Source organism: Python bivittatus, unplaced genomic scaffold (genome assembly GCF_059951505.1).
Source record: "Python bivittatus isolate LINGU-HERP-01145 unplaced genomic scaffold, Pbiv_v1 ctg000010_np1212, whole genome shotgun sequence".
NCBI lineage: Eukaryota > Metazoa > Chordata > Lepidosauria > Squamata > Pythonidae > Python > Python bivittatus.
The window spans coordinates 2898736-2921102 of NW_028277029.1; the positions used below are offsets into that span (position 1 = coordinate 2898736).

A 22367-nucleotide genomic window follows, 5' to 3' on the forward strand; every position below is an offset into this window, starting at 1 on the left:
CAACTTGATGGCATATAATCAATCCATAACACACCTTCACTGTAATGAAAAACACTTTCCAAGAAAAAAAAATTGTTTCCCAAAGACCCACCAATATTTTAAATCTCTCCAAACCTTGGACCAACACTGCAGGAAAACTGTTAACCTGTTATCTAAATGGTCTAGGTCTCCTTTATGTAATGAAACCCAGAGTTCAAATAAAATCAAACACACTTTATTACAGTCTTGGTGTAGAATATAACCAGAGAAACAGACAATAAAAATGAATAAAAGTAGCCGTGTTACTGAATAGTTTATTCTGGTTACAATGAAGATACAATATTCAAAGAGGTCCTCATTGCAGAAGCAGAAATCTGCAATTATCTATGTCATTTGGTGACACTGTTCACCAGTAAAGAGTTCCATCAGGGTGATCTGGTTGTTTTTTCAATAACGGCTGAATTAATCCTGTCTGAATAAAAGGAACACATCTTGCTTTGCACAGGGATATTCTTTGGGGAGCTGGGGGGGCTGATTGTGATATGTATGTTTTAATACTGTCAAGGGGAAGGTGCAGAAACAGGGCCTGGGAATGCCCCCCTTTATTTGGAGTAAGCGATCAAAGATAGTCTGTGGGTGAGTTTCTCTGAGGATTTCTTGAGAACCAGTAAATCCCTGTAGTTTGGCTAAGGAAATTCTAGATTTCTTCATCCTCAATGTGCTGCTTAAAGCAGAAAATAACAAGCCTTTAGGGAAGAGGCATAGGATAGATTTCTTGGGATGTCTGTTCACCAAGTAGATCTACACAGTTCCAAGTCCTCTCTCTGGTGAAACATTTATGTTCACTGCAATCACATTTATAGGATGGAATTTATCAGGTTGAACTTATTACTCTCAAGAAAAAATGATCCATTTTAAGTTATTGAATGAACTGAGATACAAAGTACAGTAAGCACTCTTATATGGCGAATTGGTTCTTCCCTCTGTTCCCTCCCAATATGGATACTTCTGTTTTTAAAGCAGGAAATAGGAATTAACTTGGATAGAAACATAACCATTCTGGAACTTTAGGGGGTATGGAGAGGGGGACATAAAAATCATTTCAAAGTATAAAAATTTGGAAATTGTCCACCAGTTTGTTATGTTTTGAAAGATACTGCAATATATACTAAGAACGAACAATGTATATTAAGGATGAAATTTGGGCCAGTCCCTCTCTCTCAGCCCCCAACGTCAGGCTCGGGCAACAAGCCGGTCGGTCAATTCCTGTCGCAACCAACAGATCAACATTTGGTTGATCCGAAAAAAGCAGACCCTGCATATGCAGGAAAACGCTAGGAAGAAAAAAAAAATTAAGAATCAACGATGTCTCTAAACCAACCAACCAGAAATCATTAGCAGGGTTTCTCTAAAATTTCTCCACTGGCGAGACACCTTGCTTGGTCTATGACACACACAAAAGCCAGAGCAATTCAGGAGCTACTAAAAAGCACAGCATCCAATTCAACTGGAATGGATTCATACCTTCCTCTTCGCAAATGAAAGCTTACACCCACGAGAATTCAGCGGCCATTGTCATGAAAATCCAACCCTCATTGATTCTTAAAGAAAAGGGGGAGAAGCTTTTGTTTACATGCTCTTGAAAGCCATCAGATTGCCACAAGACTTGAGCCAACTACGCTCTCCTTTCAGACTCGGAAAAGCTTTTCAGAATCACCCATGGATGCCCTGTTTTAATCCTCTAGCATGGAAAACACAGCCCTTTCAAGACAGAACCTCGCTGGGGAGGGACAGGGAAGCCCTTGTGCTCAGAGAATTCGCCCATTCTGGAGAATCAAAAGGCAGCCACTCTCAATACAGTAATCAGCATGTTTTCCACTACGAAAGCCTCAGGTCACCCTTTCAGATCTCCACCTCTTATCCATTACAATCATCAACAAATAACCAAATCAAAACAAACCAGAACACAAAACACTGCCCCCCCCCCCGTTCATTTATTACTGCTTTTCTCCTTCCCAGACATCCTTCCTTGAAACCAGGCATCCAAAAGAGGAAAGCCGGTTTTCAACATTCTTCTTAAACTGGGCAGACATTAGGCGTACCATTTTAATACCTTGCATTTTCATTTCAGCCTTCAGAATTGATTTGGGCTCAGGGTTTTGTAAGAAGCAGCTTCTTCAGGGGGGCATCTTCAAATACAAAGTAGATTGGAGCTTTGTCTGTCTTGCATGTTGCAAGCACTCAGAAGTGGTACCTGTCGAGGTAGTGTTAGAAGTAATTCCCTCCGTGGAACTGGGCCCAAAGTCATGGAGAGTTTAAGAACATTTGGCCTAAGAACTCTGCAAACACACAAACTACCCTTAGAACATTATCAACACATCAATATCTATATAACATCTATAAAAATAATCCTACAAAATACACTATTCTTCAAAGAATATATTGTATGTATATTTTGATAAACCAGGTTTCTTTTCTGTTTTACTTAGGAGAGTGAAGGAATATTTGCAGGAAGTTAATTTTAAACCAGAAATGTAATCAGTCCTATTTAAAAGTAACTGTATTTTACAGCACATGTACATCCTAGTGTATACAGAATGGGGATGGGGGAGAAAAGCCTCTCTCTCTTGAAATAACCTTTAGCTTGAACAAGATTCGTTTTCAGAACACAGGTCTGTACTTCGACTGCAAAACTGGATATATGAAATCAGTTAAAAAAAACAAGAACAAAAAACTACAGGCAACCAGTTTGGGGCATGGGAAGTTAATTGACCACTGCCTCCTCCACCCAATTCATTCACCCCCCCTCCCAAAGTGGCTGAGTTCAGTAACAATGCAGAAGGGTATCCAAAATAAGAGAGGGAGCTTCTATTCTTCTGCCTCTCTTGAATTAATTAACTGGAAATGGGTTTTGTCAATGTTTTGGAAAGGCAGCGGGTGAAAAGAAATGGGTAGAATTAATCACAGTGAGAAACTACCACTTAAGACTCCCAGAGTTCAGAAACAGCCCATGAGAAGCAAAAATTAAGAAAAGGGGAAGTGGGCTTCCTTACCAAGGAAACTAGTAAAATTCAAACAAGCATCCAGTTCTCGAAAACCAGATAAGGCCACCGAGCCGCCTGCCTGCTACAACACAGTTTCAGTACTTAACTCCCTTTGGAAAAGATAAGTAATACCCCCCAGATGCAAGTGGTACTTATTGCTATTCTGTTTTAAAAACAACATTAAACTTCTTGTATTTTTGCAGAAGAAATAGGCATTTGTCAAATAAGTACTGAGAAATGAACTAGGGCGCGTTTCGCTCCTTCAGGCAGCAGGTTTTAGACCCGCCTAAATGGCAATGAAAAAATCCACAAGTGATTCCAACTTCTTTTATTTCTGTTTCCCAGTCTTTTGCAAAATGGGAGAAAAGGGAAGGAACCGTGCATTTTTGGCATGTGGGATACACGCCTCCCACTCCTTCGGAAAAGACTTGGGGGAAGCTTACGCGGAAGTTAAGCATACATCCTTTCCTTAAGCCACAAACAGTTGTAGATCTGGTACAATTTTCGTTGTGTGTGTTTTTGTTCACTCTGGAAAGGATGAAGAGATCTTCGTTTGTGTTCATGTTTCTCACTCCACCAGTGGGCATTGTAGGAAGACAGCTGGGTTAATCTACTGCAGCCCAACTTCAGAAGGAATCTGGCAGCACCTTTTCCGACTAACACCTTTCCTTAAAAGGCAGAAGCCTTAGAAAGCTGCAGCTCCCTTCATCAGAGCCACAGAGGGGCTAAACCAATGTAGGATTAATTTGGGAAGAGATAAGAGGGGGGAGGGAGGGAAGGAGGGAAGGAGGGGAAGAGAGAGTGGTTATGCAGATGCAGTTTACATGTGAGACAGAATACAAGCACCTCATCAATTAGCAATTGTATTGTGTTACCAGTAGAACATCTTTTGACTGTAGAAAACTAGAGCCCACGGAGCTACAAACAGCAGTTTCCACATTCGTTGTCCTGACTCAAGGACTTCCAGCAGCGTAACACCAACGGATGCTTTTGACTTCATTTTAAAAAACAGTCTCAAAACACTGCTTAAAAGTTCATTTGACCTTTTAATTGATCTCACATCTAGAACAAAATGTATTTCTTTTGCGACAGGTGAAAAGCCTTTTGCAGGTAGCGACTTATGGATCGGGCATCTGTTTGACAGATTTTAAAATAAGCTTCTGACCTCTCGGCTCAACTCCCAGCCCCATGCTCTCAAGGACCGGGTTGTCTGCCAGGCCCTGCTGCTCCATCCGAGCAATGAATTCCTGGTTCCTTTCGTTCTCTTCCGTGAGGTTATGAATGGCATAAACCGCCCACTGGTTTATAACTGTTCAACAGCGTCAAGGAATTTCTCCAAGTTCATTTTAGTGTAAGCTAAAAGCTAAATATGGGGAAAGCATAACGTAAATGCACTGATCAAGTAAGTAATACTATTTAATTCAATCATGCAGCTATTTAAAAAAAGCTCATTCATTTGTATTCAAAAAATAGAAGGTTGGGATTAGAGGCTGAGCTGTGAAGAGTTGCAGAATCAAGATCAATATCATATATTTATAAATAAATATGTAGCCATAAAATAAAGCTTTAGGAAACAGAAAGCCTTCCATATTTTTAAAGGATCAATTTAAAAACCAGGTACTATAAAGATGCCAAAGTTAGAGCCATAAATGAGCGGGTTTAACCACAGAAATGAGATTTATAGCACTATCCTATATAGGTCAAGTGAAATGTAAACCCCATTGTACTTCATAAGATTTACTTTAAATGTCTGCAAGATCACAGCTGCAGAACAATGAACCCAGACATGGATAAGTGGGGGTTTTTTCCCCTTAAATGTTTAATGACTCTGTTTTCCTTACTTTGCGTCATTTTATAATTACTGGTTGTACTTTGTTTGTATGAATGGTTAGTTATACCTTGAAATGTATTTCGGTAAGATAAAATATATAAAATGTGCTGGGTTTTTTTTTTTTTTTTAATTATCAAGACATATTTGCTTAGGTTACTAAGAAGTAAGATAGCCTTGAACAATCCTTTCACGGTGGTCCCCTCCGAGCAAAGTTTAAGGCAAACATTAGACAGAGGTTTAATCATTTCCATTATCATCGATAAAAACTATTTTCTGAGCATATCCATTAAAACTACTTACGGAAACGCTGCAAGCAAAATGTTATGTCACAAAATATAATTGCTCACAATGCAGCTACAGAAGAAGGAATTCTGACTCACAAAGCGAAGTGCCTGTAGGGCACCAATTATTCGCTACGTGTAGCTTCACATCTAGGAGAAAGCTATGCATAATTCACTCGGATCCTTCATATCTTCTTGCTAAGTTTCATATGGCCATTTGCCTAGAGGGGAGAGAAGAGCTGTCTAAGTCTGGGTGGGGCAAGAATGCCAACTAAAATTAGGATAAAGCCTGTAGAAATTTTGGAGAACATGGATGGTTAATATTGCTTGTAAATCTGACAAATCCAAACCAGTACAAAGTTGGATCTTTAAATGGATGAGTCTATTTATTTACAGTGTTTGTTCCCCCAAAATAACTTGTATTCCAAGAACAGAGCACCAGAGAATTATAAATAACTTGTTTTCAGACAAAGAGTAATAGTCTTTTAGCGCCTTAAAAACTGAAACTTTAATATTGAGTAATAAATCTATCCAATATTAAATGTGTCATTTTTAAAGTGGCATGAGAGCCTTTGTTTTTGTCGTGAGAGATTAACACAACTTCTCTCAGTAAACTGAGAAGGCAGTTCAGCTCAAAACAGAAAGAAAAAACAATGCCAATCTGATGTAGCATGTAGTAAAAAATAGCAAAGGACGAGAAACCACTTCATAAAAAGTCAACTACCTCTCAGTGATTACGTCTAAAATAATTTAGGAATAGCTCTGCAGATTATTTAGCAAGTCCTTTGATAGACAACAAAGAGGAAGAGCTTTTAGATAGGTTTCCTTATGCTGGTCTATGACCTGGTCTATAAAGATTTGATGGTGAGATAGATTTCCAAGCATTAGTCATCCATGGAATCCAAGATGGGGAAAATCCAGAATGGGGAACCCAACATTTCAATCCCAGTCCCTTGACCATACGCTGCCACTATTTCACTGGCTTGAGTACAGCTTTCAGAATGAAATTCTATTAGGACTTTTTAAAAGTCAATTACAATATTAGCACGGCCACCTTTAATCTAAAAATGACAGACCATCACCCATGATAACGGGATATACATCAAACAGGTAATTTACTGTACACTGAATTTCTACTGATTAATGATTATTAAGCAGGAAATAAGAGATCAATCCCTCACTAACATCTATTGTAGGCTCCTGTTGTTTCGGCGTAAGATTTATACCCCACCTTAAAATGAGTAAGACAAGTGTCATAAAAAGGAGCACATTATTTCAGTAACACTTAGAACTGGGTTACAATCAGCTTTAGATATACTGTACATGACCTGGTCCTTCTTCAAAACAATCACCAAAAGCACCATCGTTTAAATGACCTTTTTGCCATCAAACAGCAAAAACTAGCAGGATGCACCAAACACCCCTGCATGAACTAGTCTGCAATTAAGGAGAAGAAAAACCCTCCGAATATTTGTAAGGCCCGATATCCTAACTCAAGGGCACTGTAAGTAATATTATGAAATAACATAACGTTAACCATAAAACACATAGGGTATAAACTATCAAATAGCTTATCTGTTCACGTTATTCTCTTTTCTCTACTCCAAGGAAATTTGCCAGGTTTCTTCAAAAAAAGGACTGGGGTGTTGTGGCGGGTTTATAGCTTTCTTTTTCTCTTGTGCAACTTCCCAGTTCAATGTCATGAATATGCACGATTCTCCTTAATCCGCTGCGTGAGCCAGAGACCTCTGGATGGCGTATAAGACACAAGTGTCACGGGAGATTAAACAAAGCCCTCAGTTAATATTCACATTATCCTCTTGTTCTTTCTCAAAAGATAGATAGAAGATTGAACATATTCTGAAGTCTATAATCCAACCAACACTTTAAGCCCTTTATTGTATACGCAGCTTTAGAAAGGGTGCTTCTAAAGTTTCCATAGTTACAACAAACAGGAGCCCATTTGTTGCCAAACTCAACAAAAGGAAATAAAACATAGCAATCACTGTAGCTCCAATTTGGCCCATTTGCTCTGGATTTCTTAAAAAACAGGAGCACAATGCATTATTTCGATGAACCTGGTTAATGGTATGATAAGCCGACCATTCCTTTCCTTAAAAAACATTGGATGCTCCCTGCAAATACAGGGAGAAAAGGCTCTTACAAAACCAGCCTAATTTCATGTCCCCAGCTTAAGTTACAATCTTAATAATACCACAGAATTAGGGTTTGCAGCACTGGGGTGGTTGGTAGCTCCGCCTTTTTAGTTTTAACTTCTTTAGTTTTCGTTTTAACCTTTTGTAGTTTTTAACCTGTATATTTTTGCTAAGATTTTATAGTTTTTTATTTGTAACGCCTGCCTAGAGTCACCTATCCAGTGAGATGGGTGGCAAATAGAAATCTGATTAACAAATAAATTAATAGAGTGAAATACTATGCCAATTTACCCCATTCAGAAAATCCCTTTTGATATTATTTATAGTTCCTTAGGATTGTAAGAAATATTCCTCTTGCCATAATCTGGAATAATTTGCAGCACCCACATATTTAGCCAACTCACAACTTGGTGAGCAGAAATTAGTAAGCGAGGCAAAGCAGTTACGGGAAAGGCAAAATCTAGGATCACAGCGATTATAACAACAGAGATGAGAAAGAAAATGGCAAATACTTTCATGTCTTTATAGAAGCTATAGGTGACCACGCTTGGAACAGCATGTCCAATCCTGGATGAAACAAAAAACGATCCCAAATGATCAGATTAGAAGAGCTTCTCTGCAAAAACTATTTAGCTCAGTAAAAGGGGCCCAAGAGAGGGAAGTTATGGAGAAGTAGAAGGAAAATAGACATTTGTCTCCTTTTCTCATCCATTAGACCCCAGGCTCAACCAAGGAGATTTAGAACCAATACATGCAATGGTTCTGTTTCTGCTCCAAGCTACCTTTGGGGATTTGGTACTATCAGACATGCTGATAGCCGTGGGGATGACGGCAGCTTTAAAAGCGGTTATGAGCGCAAGGGTCCACCATGTTCTCCTCTTCTTCCAGGCTCAGAGGCAGCCGTGTCTCTTGCTGTGGTCCTCCTGTCCTCTTCGTAGGCCCTGGTGGAGCAGGACACAGGCCTAGGAAGTCAATGGTCTGACCCAGTGGGGTTCTTTGCATGCTTTTATGATAAGGTGCCCATTTGCTGAGCTTCCCTTTCGTGCCACAGGTCTCCATGAGATAAGAGAAAAAAGGCAGAGAAGGGAAGGCAAATGATCCTTGAACACGGAAACGGTAGGAAGGCAAGATTCCCCCAGCCCAGGGCACTAAAAAAAATGCCAGACCTGCAGAAACAGTTGCCTGTAGATTTGCTTCTTCCCTTCAGCCTGATTGCTCCACAAAAACTGCATGTGGCATTCAACCAGGGCACGTCATCTACAAAGATAATCTGGGGTCTTTGGTTCATTTTAGGATTTTTTGGAACCTTTAACAATTTGTCACTTTGGAGTTTGAGAAGCCACTCATTTCTGACACACTCAAGAAGGGAAATTTCAATTTGGAAATAGTGATGTTAAGAATAATTCAAGGTTAAAAGAATAATTGGAAGGAAAGGTTCATAGTGGTAACTCAGAACAATTAATTATTTTACATCTCTTAGATGAAGGCAGTTTTAGATATGAGGAGGTCTCTTTGAAGTTCTGTCAAATTTGTAAATTTGCAGCTTTTAAAAGAAAAGTCAAACCTATAATGCTAGCTTAAAACCAAAAAACGGTGCATATACATTCTTGCCACAGCAGCTGCCCATATTTTCAAGTGACATTTTTAATAGAAACCTATAATTTATATGTAACTAAAAATCCTTTGCGTTTAAAAATAGGGAAGAAAAATCACACTCTTGGACAATGTAAACCCAAACATTCCATGCCTATGATATTCAGTTTTAAAAGCTATTTTTATTTCAACCAGCCCCTCTTTAATGTTCTAGAAGACTGTGCCCAGATAAGTTCCGCTACCAAAAATTTTGCACATTGCTGCATTTTTCAATGAAGAAAACACCCTTCAGCTATTATTCCTTAACAATTTGAAATGCAACACTTAAAAATATAATGATGTAAAATGGCATTTAAATACCAACTAATACAACATGGCTATCTCCAGATCCAGCAAGATCCTACATGCCACCTTCTGTTCGCATTTTCCAGATGCACACAACTCCAAGTGTGCTCCTCTTCCTGCACTATGATACTAACCCAAACCCTAATTCCAAATCCACTTTTCAAGATCTGTGGGAAGGCATCAGAATTGTCCCTTGTTATATGCTAACAGCTGCCTGCAGAGACAGACAGGTCGGGACAAAACTGTTTCAAATGATTGTTATGATTTTCAATGAGAGTTTTATGCATAGCTAAGAATGCATGCAATTAATCATCGGTCTTTCAATATTGCCATAAAAAACTAAAGGTCCAAGATGACTGAATAAAAGGCAAAAGAACACAACAGCATCTTCCTTAATGCAGGTTCTTTGGGGGAAATATCTGTACAGTTGTGAAGGAAGTATGCTGACTACAACTGCTCTTCGGATTTTTTTGCATTCTTAAATATGCCCCCCGGTTTGCTTGTTTTTTTTTTTTTTAATTAGCATTATTATCCTCTGGATGCTCTTTCAAAAGTTACTACTTGGCAGAAGAACAGATGTATCTGCCTTCTGGTCCACATCCCTCTTACAAATGCATTTTATTCTTTCTCTACTTTCAGAAAGGACATCAAGATGAATCTTTTGAATTTGCCTTTTAAATAGCTTTAGTGGGTTTTTTAAAAATTATTTTTAGAATGTTAGTATTATGAACTTTGCGTGATGCAGCTTCAGTGACTTCAATATATACTATTCAGTGTAGAGTGGCTTGATCTTCCCACCAAGTAGAAATAAAGAACTGGAACACAAAACACTTTATACAAAGACCTCACACTACTAACTGTGCAAAAATAAGCCATAAAAGAAGATTAAAAACAAAAGAATATAAAATGCTTCATTTAAAAAGCCCATTCCAAAACTTGGTGACTGCCTGGTCTTGGGTGGACAGTCACATCTGATTGCCTGAAGCTACAGTGCAGAGGCTGGCAACACTGGGAGCCACCACTGAGAAAGCCTGTTTTTTCCCAGCTGCAACGTCTCACTGACTAAACCCTTGAGAGTCAAAGGGGCATCTGCTTATACTCTGAAGCTAATTTGATTCTACATGAAGGGCCAGCAATCAAATGCTATAATTCATGTCTCTTCCACCAAAAAGAAGTGCTGTCTTCATTTTCCAGCTAGCTAGACATGACTTCTTCCAAGGCCAATAAGTTGTTAAGAGTCTCAAGTTCTCTCCCCGTGTTTTCTCATTTGTTTTCTAGGGACAAGGAACAACTGCATCCCGGTTATAGGATACTGTGTGTGTACTGGAATTAGTTTTTGTACTTTTTGTACAATATTTTGGAGTTCCCCACCTTTCTCAGTAACCCCATTTTGGTTACTATCCTATTAACACTATGATCAATGAGACTGCAGTGAAAGGGAACAAACGCTTCCCATTTATACAATACCAAAGCCGTTTACAACAAGAATAAAAACTATTTTAAAAATCCATAAATATTAAGGAGAAAGTCAACACAAAGAAGTAGCTTTTCAAAGAGCACCCACGGCATGTCCACACGGGTGGCGGAGAAGGCACACCAGGCAGGCATCTATAAGCCATAGCACAGCTAGATTCATCATGGCGGCTACAGAGCCTGGGGGCTCATATCTGTATTATATATGGAAGGAGACATGCTGGTGCATCCTAGCTTAGGAACAAACCCTGGCAGCCCACTGCAGATCTTTCATCATACATGTAAAACATAAATCTAGGTGGCAAGACACCACGGTTGGCATCTTAGCAGCTGTATTCTGCACAGGGTTTGGCTTCTGAATCAGTCCTATGGCAACTACATAGACAGTACATTATAGCAATCCAGATTCCAGATTACCAGTCTTTCTCCTGCCTTGGAAACAAAGACCATGGTCATATCAACCTAGCTTGGCCACAGACAATGATCTTCCGAGGCAAAGGTTGCCTGTGGGGGATGCGACTCTTTCCAGAATGGATCACACTATTCATCCCCGGCCCCCCAAACCCACTCAGCCACAATCATACCCCAACTCAGTCTCAGCTGCTTAACCCTTAGCTAACCCACCACTGCCTTTCAGCACCATTCCCCACCCACAATCTCTCCCAATTCAGATGCCACAGGGAAAATATAATGAGATAATCATATTAATATGGCCTCGGTAGCCTTTTAATTATTAAATTGCAAGCTCTAATGGTTCAAAAATGCAGTCACTGTATTTTGAAAATGCTGTCATGGTAACATCGTGGCCATGAACAAATAAAGTAAGATGGCTGGTGAGACGGCTTCCGGGTGATGCCGCAGGAGACAATGAACACGGGCTGAATATTCGCTGGAGACGTCAGCACCTATTCATTATCTCAAATGGCATGGCCATTTCGCCAATACAAAGACTGCCCTGAAATCCTATACTTTGTGATTAAACTAACACTGCATTTTAAAATTTAATTCATTTATTAACTAACTGATAAAAAGACAAATGACTCGGCAACTGAAATATTCTTTCAGTTGAGACACAGAGCCTCAAAATTGAACCCAATCCGGCGTTCAACTGAATATATGCATTTGGCTGTTCTCCACCCCAACAACTGTCTTTTCAGGGCCAGATCGGCAGCAGAGCAGGGGGCTTTGTGGCCCCCTCCTGGGGTTCCATAGGTGAGTTTTGTGACTGCCAAACTCTGCAAAGGTGGCTTAGGATCCACCCATATTACAACAATCCCCATTTGTTCAGCTTATTTCGGTACAGACAAGCCACTTTATGTCTTATAAATGACATTTTAATTTTGCTTTTATTTGCCTTTTTATCCATAATCCACTTTGAATATTTTGAAATGTGTAACATACCATCTTTTGTTAGGATGGTGTGTCTGGTTTCCACACAAGAGCACCTACAATTCACGCCCGATTGCTGCTTTGAAATTATTCCATTGTGTTGTACTCAATAAAAAGACTATGAGAGGCGTTTACACCTTTGAAATGTAAGACACCCGTGTTTTACTTTTTCAGTGGCACAGATGGATTTCCCCACACGTGGCCTGTCTCCGGCTGCACTTTAAAAGTGTATGACATGCTGGTTGGTTTCCCCAGGAAAGTCTTTCCTGGCATATCACAAAACAATCTGCCATTGTTGTACACCACGGCAACTTGATTTCTCTTAGATTTAACCTGAGGTTTCATAAACCACAATTATACTAATCACTGCCATGAGGTCAAAAGTATTTCGCCTCTACCTCCAAGATGACTGTCAGATGGAATATAATGATAGAAAACGCTCTTCAATTGGAGATCTGTAAAAATTAGCTTTTATTTATATTTTCAGCATTTTATCCAAGCAAAAGCTGTCGATGTGCAGATCTGCAATAACCGATGCAGAAGAGAAACCGCAGGTTTTCCTTGCACAAATGCTGCCAATTTTGGTTCCTTCTAAGTAGCCAGCAGCCTGATCACCCAGAGAAACAACCCCATTTTCTCCTCTTCAACTATTCCCAATATTTCAGTTACAGGAAGGTTTGCCAACTGATGTTAACACAACACAGAAGCTTTTGCTACAGGTCTTTTGAATCAAAAGCCGCTTCCTTTCATCAGCCAGACATTAAACCATCTATCATCAGAATTGCCTGCTACCAACCAACACAAAACCATGTGTGCAAGAACTGAAGGCAGTTATGGAAGATCACCCTGGCTGAAATCCTGAAGCCACTTATTCCGAAGTAGTTCCAGAGACGGCGGGGGTCTACTCTACAGTAAGTGGATCCTGCTTTTCCCAGCTAATGCAGAACAGATTTTCATTTTCAGAAGGAATCAGGGAAGGAAATTATCTGATTGCAGGCAGAGGTCTTGTTACAAGGCAAATAAAATGGACAGAAATTAACTTTATTTATGTAAAAATGCCTATCCCACCTTTCCGATGCATATGCATCATTTTAAGTTACCAATTCTTAAAAACTGCTGTTTGGGGTAAGATAAAGGTCTTACCAGATTAAAAAACTTGAGAAGAGGAAGGTTTACCTTCTAGTGCAACTAAGTACTTCCCTCTGCACTTTGACACAAATTCTGATTGATTGATTGATCGACTGAATTTATATAGCGGCCCAATTCACTTGCATGTGACTCTGGGCAGCGTACAATATAATTTATCCATTAAACAGTTAAAAACAATTAAAAACCATAATTACAAAAGACAGAGAAGAATGCAATCAAACTTATACCAGCCATTTAATGGGCTCCACGCTTCCATGGGATCCCCAGGCCCAGTGACAAAACCAATATAATCTTCCATGGCCAACATGGTGCAGGGAGAAATAATGGTACCCAGTGAAAAATGTCCTGTCGTCAGGAAGGAAAGAGAAATTCAAGCTGCCTCACTAGGCTTCCCATCGTACAGTAGGGAGAAGATCAATGATGGAGGAGGACCTAACTTCTCCATCGCCAAGGCTTCCTGGGTCCTGATCCAATATGCATCTCAAAGCAAGAAAGGAAAGTAAGACAGATCAGAAAAAAAGCATGGACCCCATCAGGTGAGTTGCACTAATAGGGAAATTCCAGGAGGTAGTGCAATACTGCAGACCCAACCACCAGCCCCTCCCAGCAGTCCCTGTACCTCACCAAACCTGCAGGGCCTGTTTGCTTTTTTTTGCAGGAGCGATGCAAGGGAGCGCAAGGAGGCCAGCAATGTCTGGGGAGAGACTAAATGTGCCCCTGCAGTGGGTAATCAGATGGCGTAAGGTGAGGAAGTCATGGAAATCAGGGGTCACTCTCCCCTCTTGACTTGGCAGCTGCCCTAAGACTAGTGACATTTCTGCAAAGTGCTCCCTCTCCACCTCCAACCAGGCTGACGGCAAGCTGAGGTTGGGATAGGAGACCATCAAGAAACCACAGGGATACATGAGAGGTTGAGGAACCTCCCCAAGAACAGAACTGGAGTCCAAAATTGTCAAGAAAACCACATGGCTGCTCCACTAGGGTTGAGCTCAACGAAGGCATCTGTACTCTTATCCCTGTCCCCAACAGAAATAGTTGAAAGCCATCTCTTAGTGTTAATCCTGGTTTCCCAAGATCATCCAAAACTCATTGTCTTTATTTCCTGACCAGGAACATGGGGACCCTCTTACTTATTACTGGCATGCACACCCATACGCTAATCCTTCCTAGGTAAGTTTACATAGAAGTTAGACTTCCAAAGGGACTTTCCCCACGAAAGGGTAACATCCCCAACAATCCCCCTGTGGTCTGGGGGGAAGCCCACTTGCATCTGTCCTGAAGTTGGCACAGATCCACAGAGGAAGCCTCCCCGGCATCCATTACAGGGAATCTACTCTATGGGAGGGAAGGAAAACCACCCACCCTCTTGCAGGGGCCCTGAAATTCACTGGGAAAAGGAAGAAATCTCTCTGAAGGGAACACACAGCGCTAAACATAAAGGGAGAGGGAGGAAACCTGAAACAGACAGCGAATGGGGTGAGGAGAGCAGAGAGGAGGAAGGACATATCTGAACACAGACTGAAAGAAGACCTCCTCCCCACCTGCACACCGAGACACAAGACAGGAGAGAACTAGCACCCCCAAATACAACAGAGGATCAAAAAATCTTTCCCATGTCTTTCCCAATGTCATACACTGGAGTGGGATACCATATAAACTTCCTAAGCAGGACAATCAGGGGCCTCCATAGGATACAATAGAAAAAGCTGAGGTGGCCATCATGACAGTGCAACCAAAGCTCTGCCTGTTTTTCATGTGCAGTGTGTGAGTGACAAACACAAAAACCAGATGGAGCTTTGGTTGCACAATCGTACCCGCCATCTTGACTTTTCTTACTGTATCCTGTGGACGCTCTGAATGTGCACAGAAAGAGAGAAAAAAGCAAGATGGGGGCAAGAAGGACAGAAGCCTAATTTGCAAACAGGCAGGCAGACGCTGGTTGGCACATCAGAGGAAGTGAAAATGGGGCTTGGTTAGGCTGTGGGTCAAGGTGTGGTACAAGAGGAATGGTGAGAGGACTGCCCAACCCTCCCCCCAGCAGGTGGAGCTTCAAAGATACAGCCACAAATATGGAGAAATCTTCCCAAATGCATGTGCAGAAATCATGTCAAGAATTCACTCACATACACAAAGGGTCATGAGCTCCCCCCTTCCCCACATCCACAATAAACACAGAAGCTAATTGTTAATAGTATCAAAATTCAGGACCCGCTGAATGGTTGGGTGCCAAGGGAACTGAACAAGCGAGGGTAAGTCAACTGCAGGGAACTGAATGGTTGTTTTGTATCACTCCCGTCTTCAGAATGAGATGCCTGCACTAACCTAAGAACAATTCCATCTTGGCCTGGGAGAGGAAAGTCCAAAAGTCCTTCAGATCAATTTTTGGCAGCTCTTAAGATTTGACGGGCCAAAAGCAGAAAGTATACAGCAAGTATTTGATACAGATTATCAAAAAGATCTGGGCATAACCCCTAGGTTTTTATAGACTGCGGACTAATGAGATGGTCTTCCCTCTTACAAGATGCTTCTGGGATTTTATTTATGCAAGGGTCAAAAAGAGCTTCCTTTGTGGCCCCTTTCAATTCCTCACCTTTGGAGGGAAAGAACGCTGAGATAAAAGCCAAACTGATCCATCCACATGGAGCTCAAGAAATTAAACGGCCACATACATACTGTGGCACTGCCTCTTCTGCTCCATCTTCGCACAGATCTCCAAAGCAGATGCCCTGGTGCAAAGCATCTTCAGGGGGAGACCTCTCAAAGCCAGAGATGAGGATATCATCTTCCTCCTCCTCATCTTAGACCAGTGCCCCAAGATCACAACCCTCTTTTCTGGTGCCACAGGGGGTAGTAGCAAATAACTACAAATATTTATAGCTAAGCAACAATAAAATGGTCTGTTCCTGGACAATGCTATACTCTAGTTTGTGTTTCAAGATGTTCTGTGATGGTTTTCAAGTGTTTTAAACACATCATTAAAAACTTCCCCTTTTATTTTCTTATATTACGATTGCTAGCTGAAATTAATGATGACAAACTGAATGGAAAACAACCATATCCAGGTAACAGTGATCCAAGGCTTTTTAGAAACGGAAAAGGAAATCCTTGATCTTCCTACAAAACATTCCTAAGTTAGGCTACTGTAGGAGAAGACTGGAAACTATCCAATATACATGTATTTTTAAAATTAATTGTGCTAAGTTTTAAAAATGGATTCAGAGATGACCCAGGACATTAGGCTGAGTGTCTCTTAAAGGTAATTTAGTGGAAAGCTTTACTCAAGAAAAATGACCAAACATGTGTCTTGTGCAGACAAATCAAGGTTAACCCTGCCTCACTAACCCTCTTGCCTTGGAGCGGATGTTAAGGACCCTGCAGGCAGATCAGGGAGGCAAACGTCTGTCCCTTCTCTGACTCAAGAGAAGCCAAATCGCTGAGCAGAGAGAAAAGTCCATAATTAACCCATCATCAAACAATGGAGGGATGACCACCAACTGAGAGAGCTTTAAAAGAGGATTAGACAAACTCATTGAGAACTGCCACAGCTCTGCACTGCCTGCTAGCTATCACTCCCTGCCTTCATATATCTAAGGTGCCATTCCCCCCCCCCCCAATTTTACCGTCAAGAGAGTATAAAACAGTTGTTAAAAGAATAAGCTCTGAACCCTCAGATCATGTTTGGGGGTGGTAAATGTCTCAGGGCTCTCCGGCTGGAAAGATCAGCAGATGTTTGCACCTGGGTCTTCCTCCCTGGGAGCTTGTTGGCCAGCAGGGGAACAGAATATGGCCACAGGTGTCCGAAGGGGGAATGAGGTCATGGGCACCGTGAGGTCACCACACGAATGACCTAATGGCACAAATGATGTCCAAGTGGCTTCTAACAGACACCCATGCGTGGGGCTACATGGACCTTACTCCTGATCCGGTACAGCTTATCTCACCACAGACACACTTCATTTTTTCATTTTCTGGATAAAAGTTGATTCCAGTAAAATTAAAATGGATTATTTTGTATTTGTACTTCACTAATAACACAAAATGCTTTCGAACTATCAAGACAAAATTGGTACAAGGAAACACCAGTTACACGTTGGCTCTGAATTCATAAGACATGAAGCTTAGACGTACGTTCTTCTGCACCTTCATGGTATTTACAAAGGACCCCCCCCCCCAATACTCTAACTGTTTGAGGGCATGCTAAGGTTCCTTCAGCCCAAGAAGTGAGGAATCAGGATCCAGAAGCACAGATTCTCCACAGCTTTCAGGAATTAGTTCAGCTAAGATCCAAAGGACCCCATGCTTATCAGCTGTCAGGATTTATCTTTCCCAGCAAGCTTTTGGAGACTGACCATCTTGAGCTCAGTGTGGCCACTTCAATCTTGTTTTTAGTTTTCATTCTAAATTTAAGCTTAATCTGTTAAATATAAAAATGAATAAAAAATATAAAGAAAGCAATCACATTTTTAAGGCTTCCCAGCTTCCTGAGGAAAAAGATGCAGCTGTTTTCATGAGTTATCTGATTAAAAGAAACCATGTTTTTAATGCAACTTATTCAAACAGCAGTGTTTTCTTTCAGGCTTACACAGAAGTCTAAAAATATGTGCTTTAAATAGATGCTGTACCTGGAATTCTTCCCCCAAATTTTCAAAGCAGGCAAAATTAGTCCTATTAAATAATGTGGCTCTTGCAATCTTTAAACCATATTCTAAGGAACTTTATATGAGCAACAATATAGGGAATTAATCTTGCACACTCTATCATAAACAGTATTTTTTTAAAAAAATCCTGTTCCTGTGGAGTTTTCAATTCAAGCCTTCTTATTTTAAAGAACAAAAATTTTTACTTTTTTTATTCAAAGAATACCAGATTTTTATATTAAATATGTAATAAAGTCAAATGTAATAAAGTATGCAAAACAGATTAACAGCCTGCTAACCTATTAATTTGTTTGGTTCAGCTGACTGATCAGATGTTAGTTGACGCAAAAGATTCAGGACTAACTACAATGACCAAGTTTGGTTAGGTATCATTACTAATCCTAATTTAATGTGACAACAATGAATCTGGGATATTCAGAAAGTTAGAGAATAAGATATAATGAGCTACAACCAATCCCATTTGTTTAAAAACTGTCCAAAAAGATATAGCTTCTCCCTTTGATTGTTACTCATCAAAAGAGGTAAGGCCATCTTAGCATAAGAGATTTAAAACTCAGCCAAACAGATTAGAGGGAGGGAGGGAGGGAGGGAGGGAGGGAGGGAGAGGGAGAGGGAGAGGGAGAGGAAGGGGAAGGAAGGAAGGAAGGAAGGAAGGAAGGAAGGAAGGAAGGAAGGAAGGAAGGAAGGAAGGAAGAAAGAAAGAAAGAAAGAAAGAAAGAAAGAAAGAAAGAAAGAAAGAAAGAAAGAAAGAAAGAAAGAAAGAAAGAAAAATTGTTTTTAACTTTTCTTGAAGATACTTGGCACAGAATTGTGCAAAAACTTACATCTTATAGTTTTCCATCAATTTCTTTTACTATTAAGAAATTATAACCCAGAATAAAAAGCAAAATGAAAAATAATTACCTTCTATTAAAAGTGTATCATCACTTCTTGTTGGAAAAAAAATAAAGATGGGGAAAAAATTCTGAGACAAATAGTATATCCCACCAAACTACAAAGCAGTTTTGGTGCTGATAGCAAGCGGAGTAGAGTCTTGGAGTTAGTGTCAACTATGGAAACCAGGGAAAGAATCAAGAGTAGATCAGAATATGTCTCTCTATTGATCCTTCTCAAGGATGGGGTTTTGCAACCTTTTTCAAAGCACCAGAACAATTCAGTATTATCCCCAAAGAATTGATATACAAACCTGAACCCCAGCCAAGGAATATTTATCCATTGTAAGACTAAGATGTTAATAAAAAGGATACAAGGATTATTGTCATCAATGCTGCAGTTATCCAGGATCAGTGGGATGCCATTTAACTCATATACCTAGGTAAAAAAAAGGCATATGTAATACCATTTTTATTGATTTACTATATGCTCCTATTCACTAAGACCCTGGGCAACACACAGCAACCAAAACTACAGGGGAAAAAAAACATATTATAATGTAATCATGGATGCAATCATAAAATAAACAGTGGTGCCCAACAGCCATATTGTGGGTCAAAGGCCTGTAGAAACGAAGCAATCTTCAGGGCCTTCCTAAAGAAAAGAAGGCAGGGCCAGCTATACTTCTGGGGAAGAAGTACTCCAAAAAGGGGTGGGGGGCTACTACCGAGAAAGACTGATGTCTTGCCCCAATGCTGTCAAACTCCCAAGGGGGCAGCCTTGTCAACAGAACTTCTCTAGATGAAGGGTCGAATCATGATTGAGTAAGGCAGTAGGAAGTTAGGAAAAGTTTGTCTCATTGGGCTTTCCTGATACATACCTTCTGAGCAGAGTTTAGATTTGCCAAGTAATCTGAAATTTCAACCTGCATTTGAAAATTAGAGCAACTAACAACAGTCAGCACTGATGCAAACGACTCCTGAAAATGTTCAGGGCCTCTGTCTTTTATATACAACAGAGGCAGAACGTTCATAATATGATACAATGCAATGAAAAACAAAAAAATAATAGTGACAGTTAATTTCAGTTTAAAAGTGAGTATTAAAAGCACAGTCATCTTTATCATGTAAGAGTCAACTAGTTTTATGCATATTTATGCAAACAGAAAGTTTTCTCTAGCTAAACTAGAACATGGATTGCAAAGAAATTGTAAATGATTTGAGTAAACCATCTGACAGAAGACACTAATGGTTAAGGGAAATTTGTTCTTTTCATTATGTTGGGCTACTGCTATGTTCACACATAATTATTGGATGGTTTATGTCACAAGCCATAATAGGTGTGCTATGTATCACAAAGGGATTTAAAAAATCGTATTAAGGCTTGGCATGATATACGAACCAAGCCATTAATATCCAAACTCAAAAGAGACATCATATAGAAACTGAGACATTAGAGATCTTTCCTCAGCCCTGCCTTCAAATCTTGAGCATCCCATTAGTGACAATCCAGCGGCTATTGTATGTTTGGCTACTTGTGATGACCTGATTAATTCCTCCAACGTGGAGTCAGAACTGAAGAACCATAACCATGACTATAATCATAGCATATGGTTCTTCAGTTCTGACCCCACATTAACGTTTTAATTGGAGGAATTAATATTAAAAACTGGGTGGGGAGGGAAGACATCAACCGTGGGGATGGCTAGCCCCTTAGAGGCCTGTTGTCTGGAGCTCTGGAAACCATCAGCCTCTGGGGTTTTTTCTTTTTTCTTTTCGTTTAGTAACGTTTTGTACAGTTTTTATGTTTTATGTGATTGTATATATATTTATTGTTTTAATGGGTTAAGTGAGCTGCCCAGAGTCCCCCATCAGGGGGAGATGGGTAGAGATAAATTTAATAAATAAATAAAATAAATAAATAAATTTTAACTGGTGGTCTTTCCGTGCAGCATTACAGGTGGTCCTCACTTGATAACCATAATAGGGACCAGAAAATTGTTTGTTAAGTGGGGCAGTCGTTAAGTGAGTCACCACGTCACTGGACGTAATTTTACAACCAATTTTTAGCTTCTCCAATGGATTTTTTTGCCAGAATTTGCTTAACCACGTGATTCGCTTAATGGCCATATGATTCACTTAACGACTGGGTGATTCGCTTAACTACTGTCATAAAAAAGGTCGCAAATCACAATCACGTGACCGTGGGGGCTGGGGCAACAGTTTGCGATGGTCGTAAGTGCGAGTATAGGTTGTAAAGCACTTTTTTCGAAGCCATTGTAACTTTGAACCATCGTTAAACAGTCATTAAGCAAGGACTACCTGTAATTGGCAAAGGATAAAAAGTCCCTTCCTTGTCCTATTACTTAGTATACATTATAGATTCAATACAGTATTTTCTCCAGAGGAAATATATTTAAATTATTTCAATACCTTTTTTGTAGTCTTTCAGATTAATATTCACTTCACAACATCATAGCACATTGTACCCCTAAGGTACGGATGTAGTCTTTCCTAAGCTGCATTTCTTGAGTAACTCAAATAACAATTTCACTACAACGTCTTTCAGAACTTACTTTTAATTATATTATTAATTATAAGAACTGAAATACACCACCCATTTTACACAATAGATTTTGCATTAATCATAAGATGTTAATTATTCTTCTCTGTTGTGTAAACGATCGAGTTCCGGTGTAACAAGGTTTCTGGAACCAAAATGATCTTTGTTCATGAGCAACTAAAACCTAATTTGCAACTGAGTACAATTACATCACGATTCACCAGTTAAAGTCACCCTCCTCCTCCAGAAAAGTAAAGAATAGCAATATATTGGTTTTAAATGTTTGGGTATGTCCGGGCATGCTAACACTCAGCATAAAAGCTCTTGCTGTGACAAAGTAATTACTGATTCTGACAGTTTTCATTCCAGAAGGCATACATCAGAAATCAGTCAATTTTTGGCAGCAAGTTCAGCAACAATGGAAAGTGAGTACTGCAAATATTAGACACATTTCACATCTGAAGATTCAGCAAGTATTCTGCTCTACTGGTAATATCAGCTTTAATTTGAAAAGGCAAGCCATTGGCTATTTCCTGATCTGCACTGCTGCAGTACGATGAGAAGAGGTATAGCTGAGTAGCCGAGAGCTTAAAAAACAATCTGGAGCAAGGCAAAACCGAATTCCTATCTACAATCTCTTCCCTCCTATCTAATATCCTCTGCTTCCAATTATCACATTTTTTTTCTACCAAGAAGCAGTTAACTGATCAATCATTGGACCCCCTATTCCAGATTCACCTATACATGAATTCACTGGTGGTCTAAGGCCAGGGACTAGTTCTTGGCTTCAGAACTTTTCTACCCCACAAGTAACATGGGGTGGAGATGTTGGTTTCATTTATAGAGGTAGAAACGCTTTTAAGGAGGGACTGAAATGGTCAAGAACAATATTAAATCAAGACAGACCAAATGGGTAGAGCTGAGTGTGTTCTGTGGATGATAATATTGCCCTCCGGTCACCCCTGCTGGATAGCTAAAATATCCACAGCAGCCAACTGATACGAAGCCCACGGAGCTTTTAGGAAAAAGCCATA

The 22367-nt window shown here is 40.0% G+C and overlaps 1 protein-coding gene across 2 annotated transcripts in view; it reads right to left on the reverse strand.

Annotated features, from left to right (window-relative positions):
- Positions 1-198: 198 nt before the first annotated feature.
- The window catches only part of ATXN10 (ataxin 10), a 65173-nt gene continuing 43004 nt past the window's right edge, over positions 199-22367 (reverse strand). Inside the window, exons 10-11 of one of the 2 annotated variants that reach the window (XM_088148421.1) lie at positions 19146-19209; positions 199-4332 (exon numbers count right to left, since the gene is read on the reverse strand). In XM_088148421.1, the coding sequence (XP_088004547.1) occupies positions 4142-4332; positions 19146-19209 (255 nt within the window). In that variant the 3' untranslated portion in view covers positions 199-4141. Of the gene's footprint in view, positions 4333-6819; positions 6884-19084; positions 19210-22367 lie in introns of those variants that run through there. The other variant, XM_088148484.1, reaches the window with a different exon arrangement.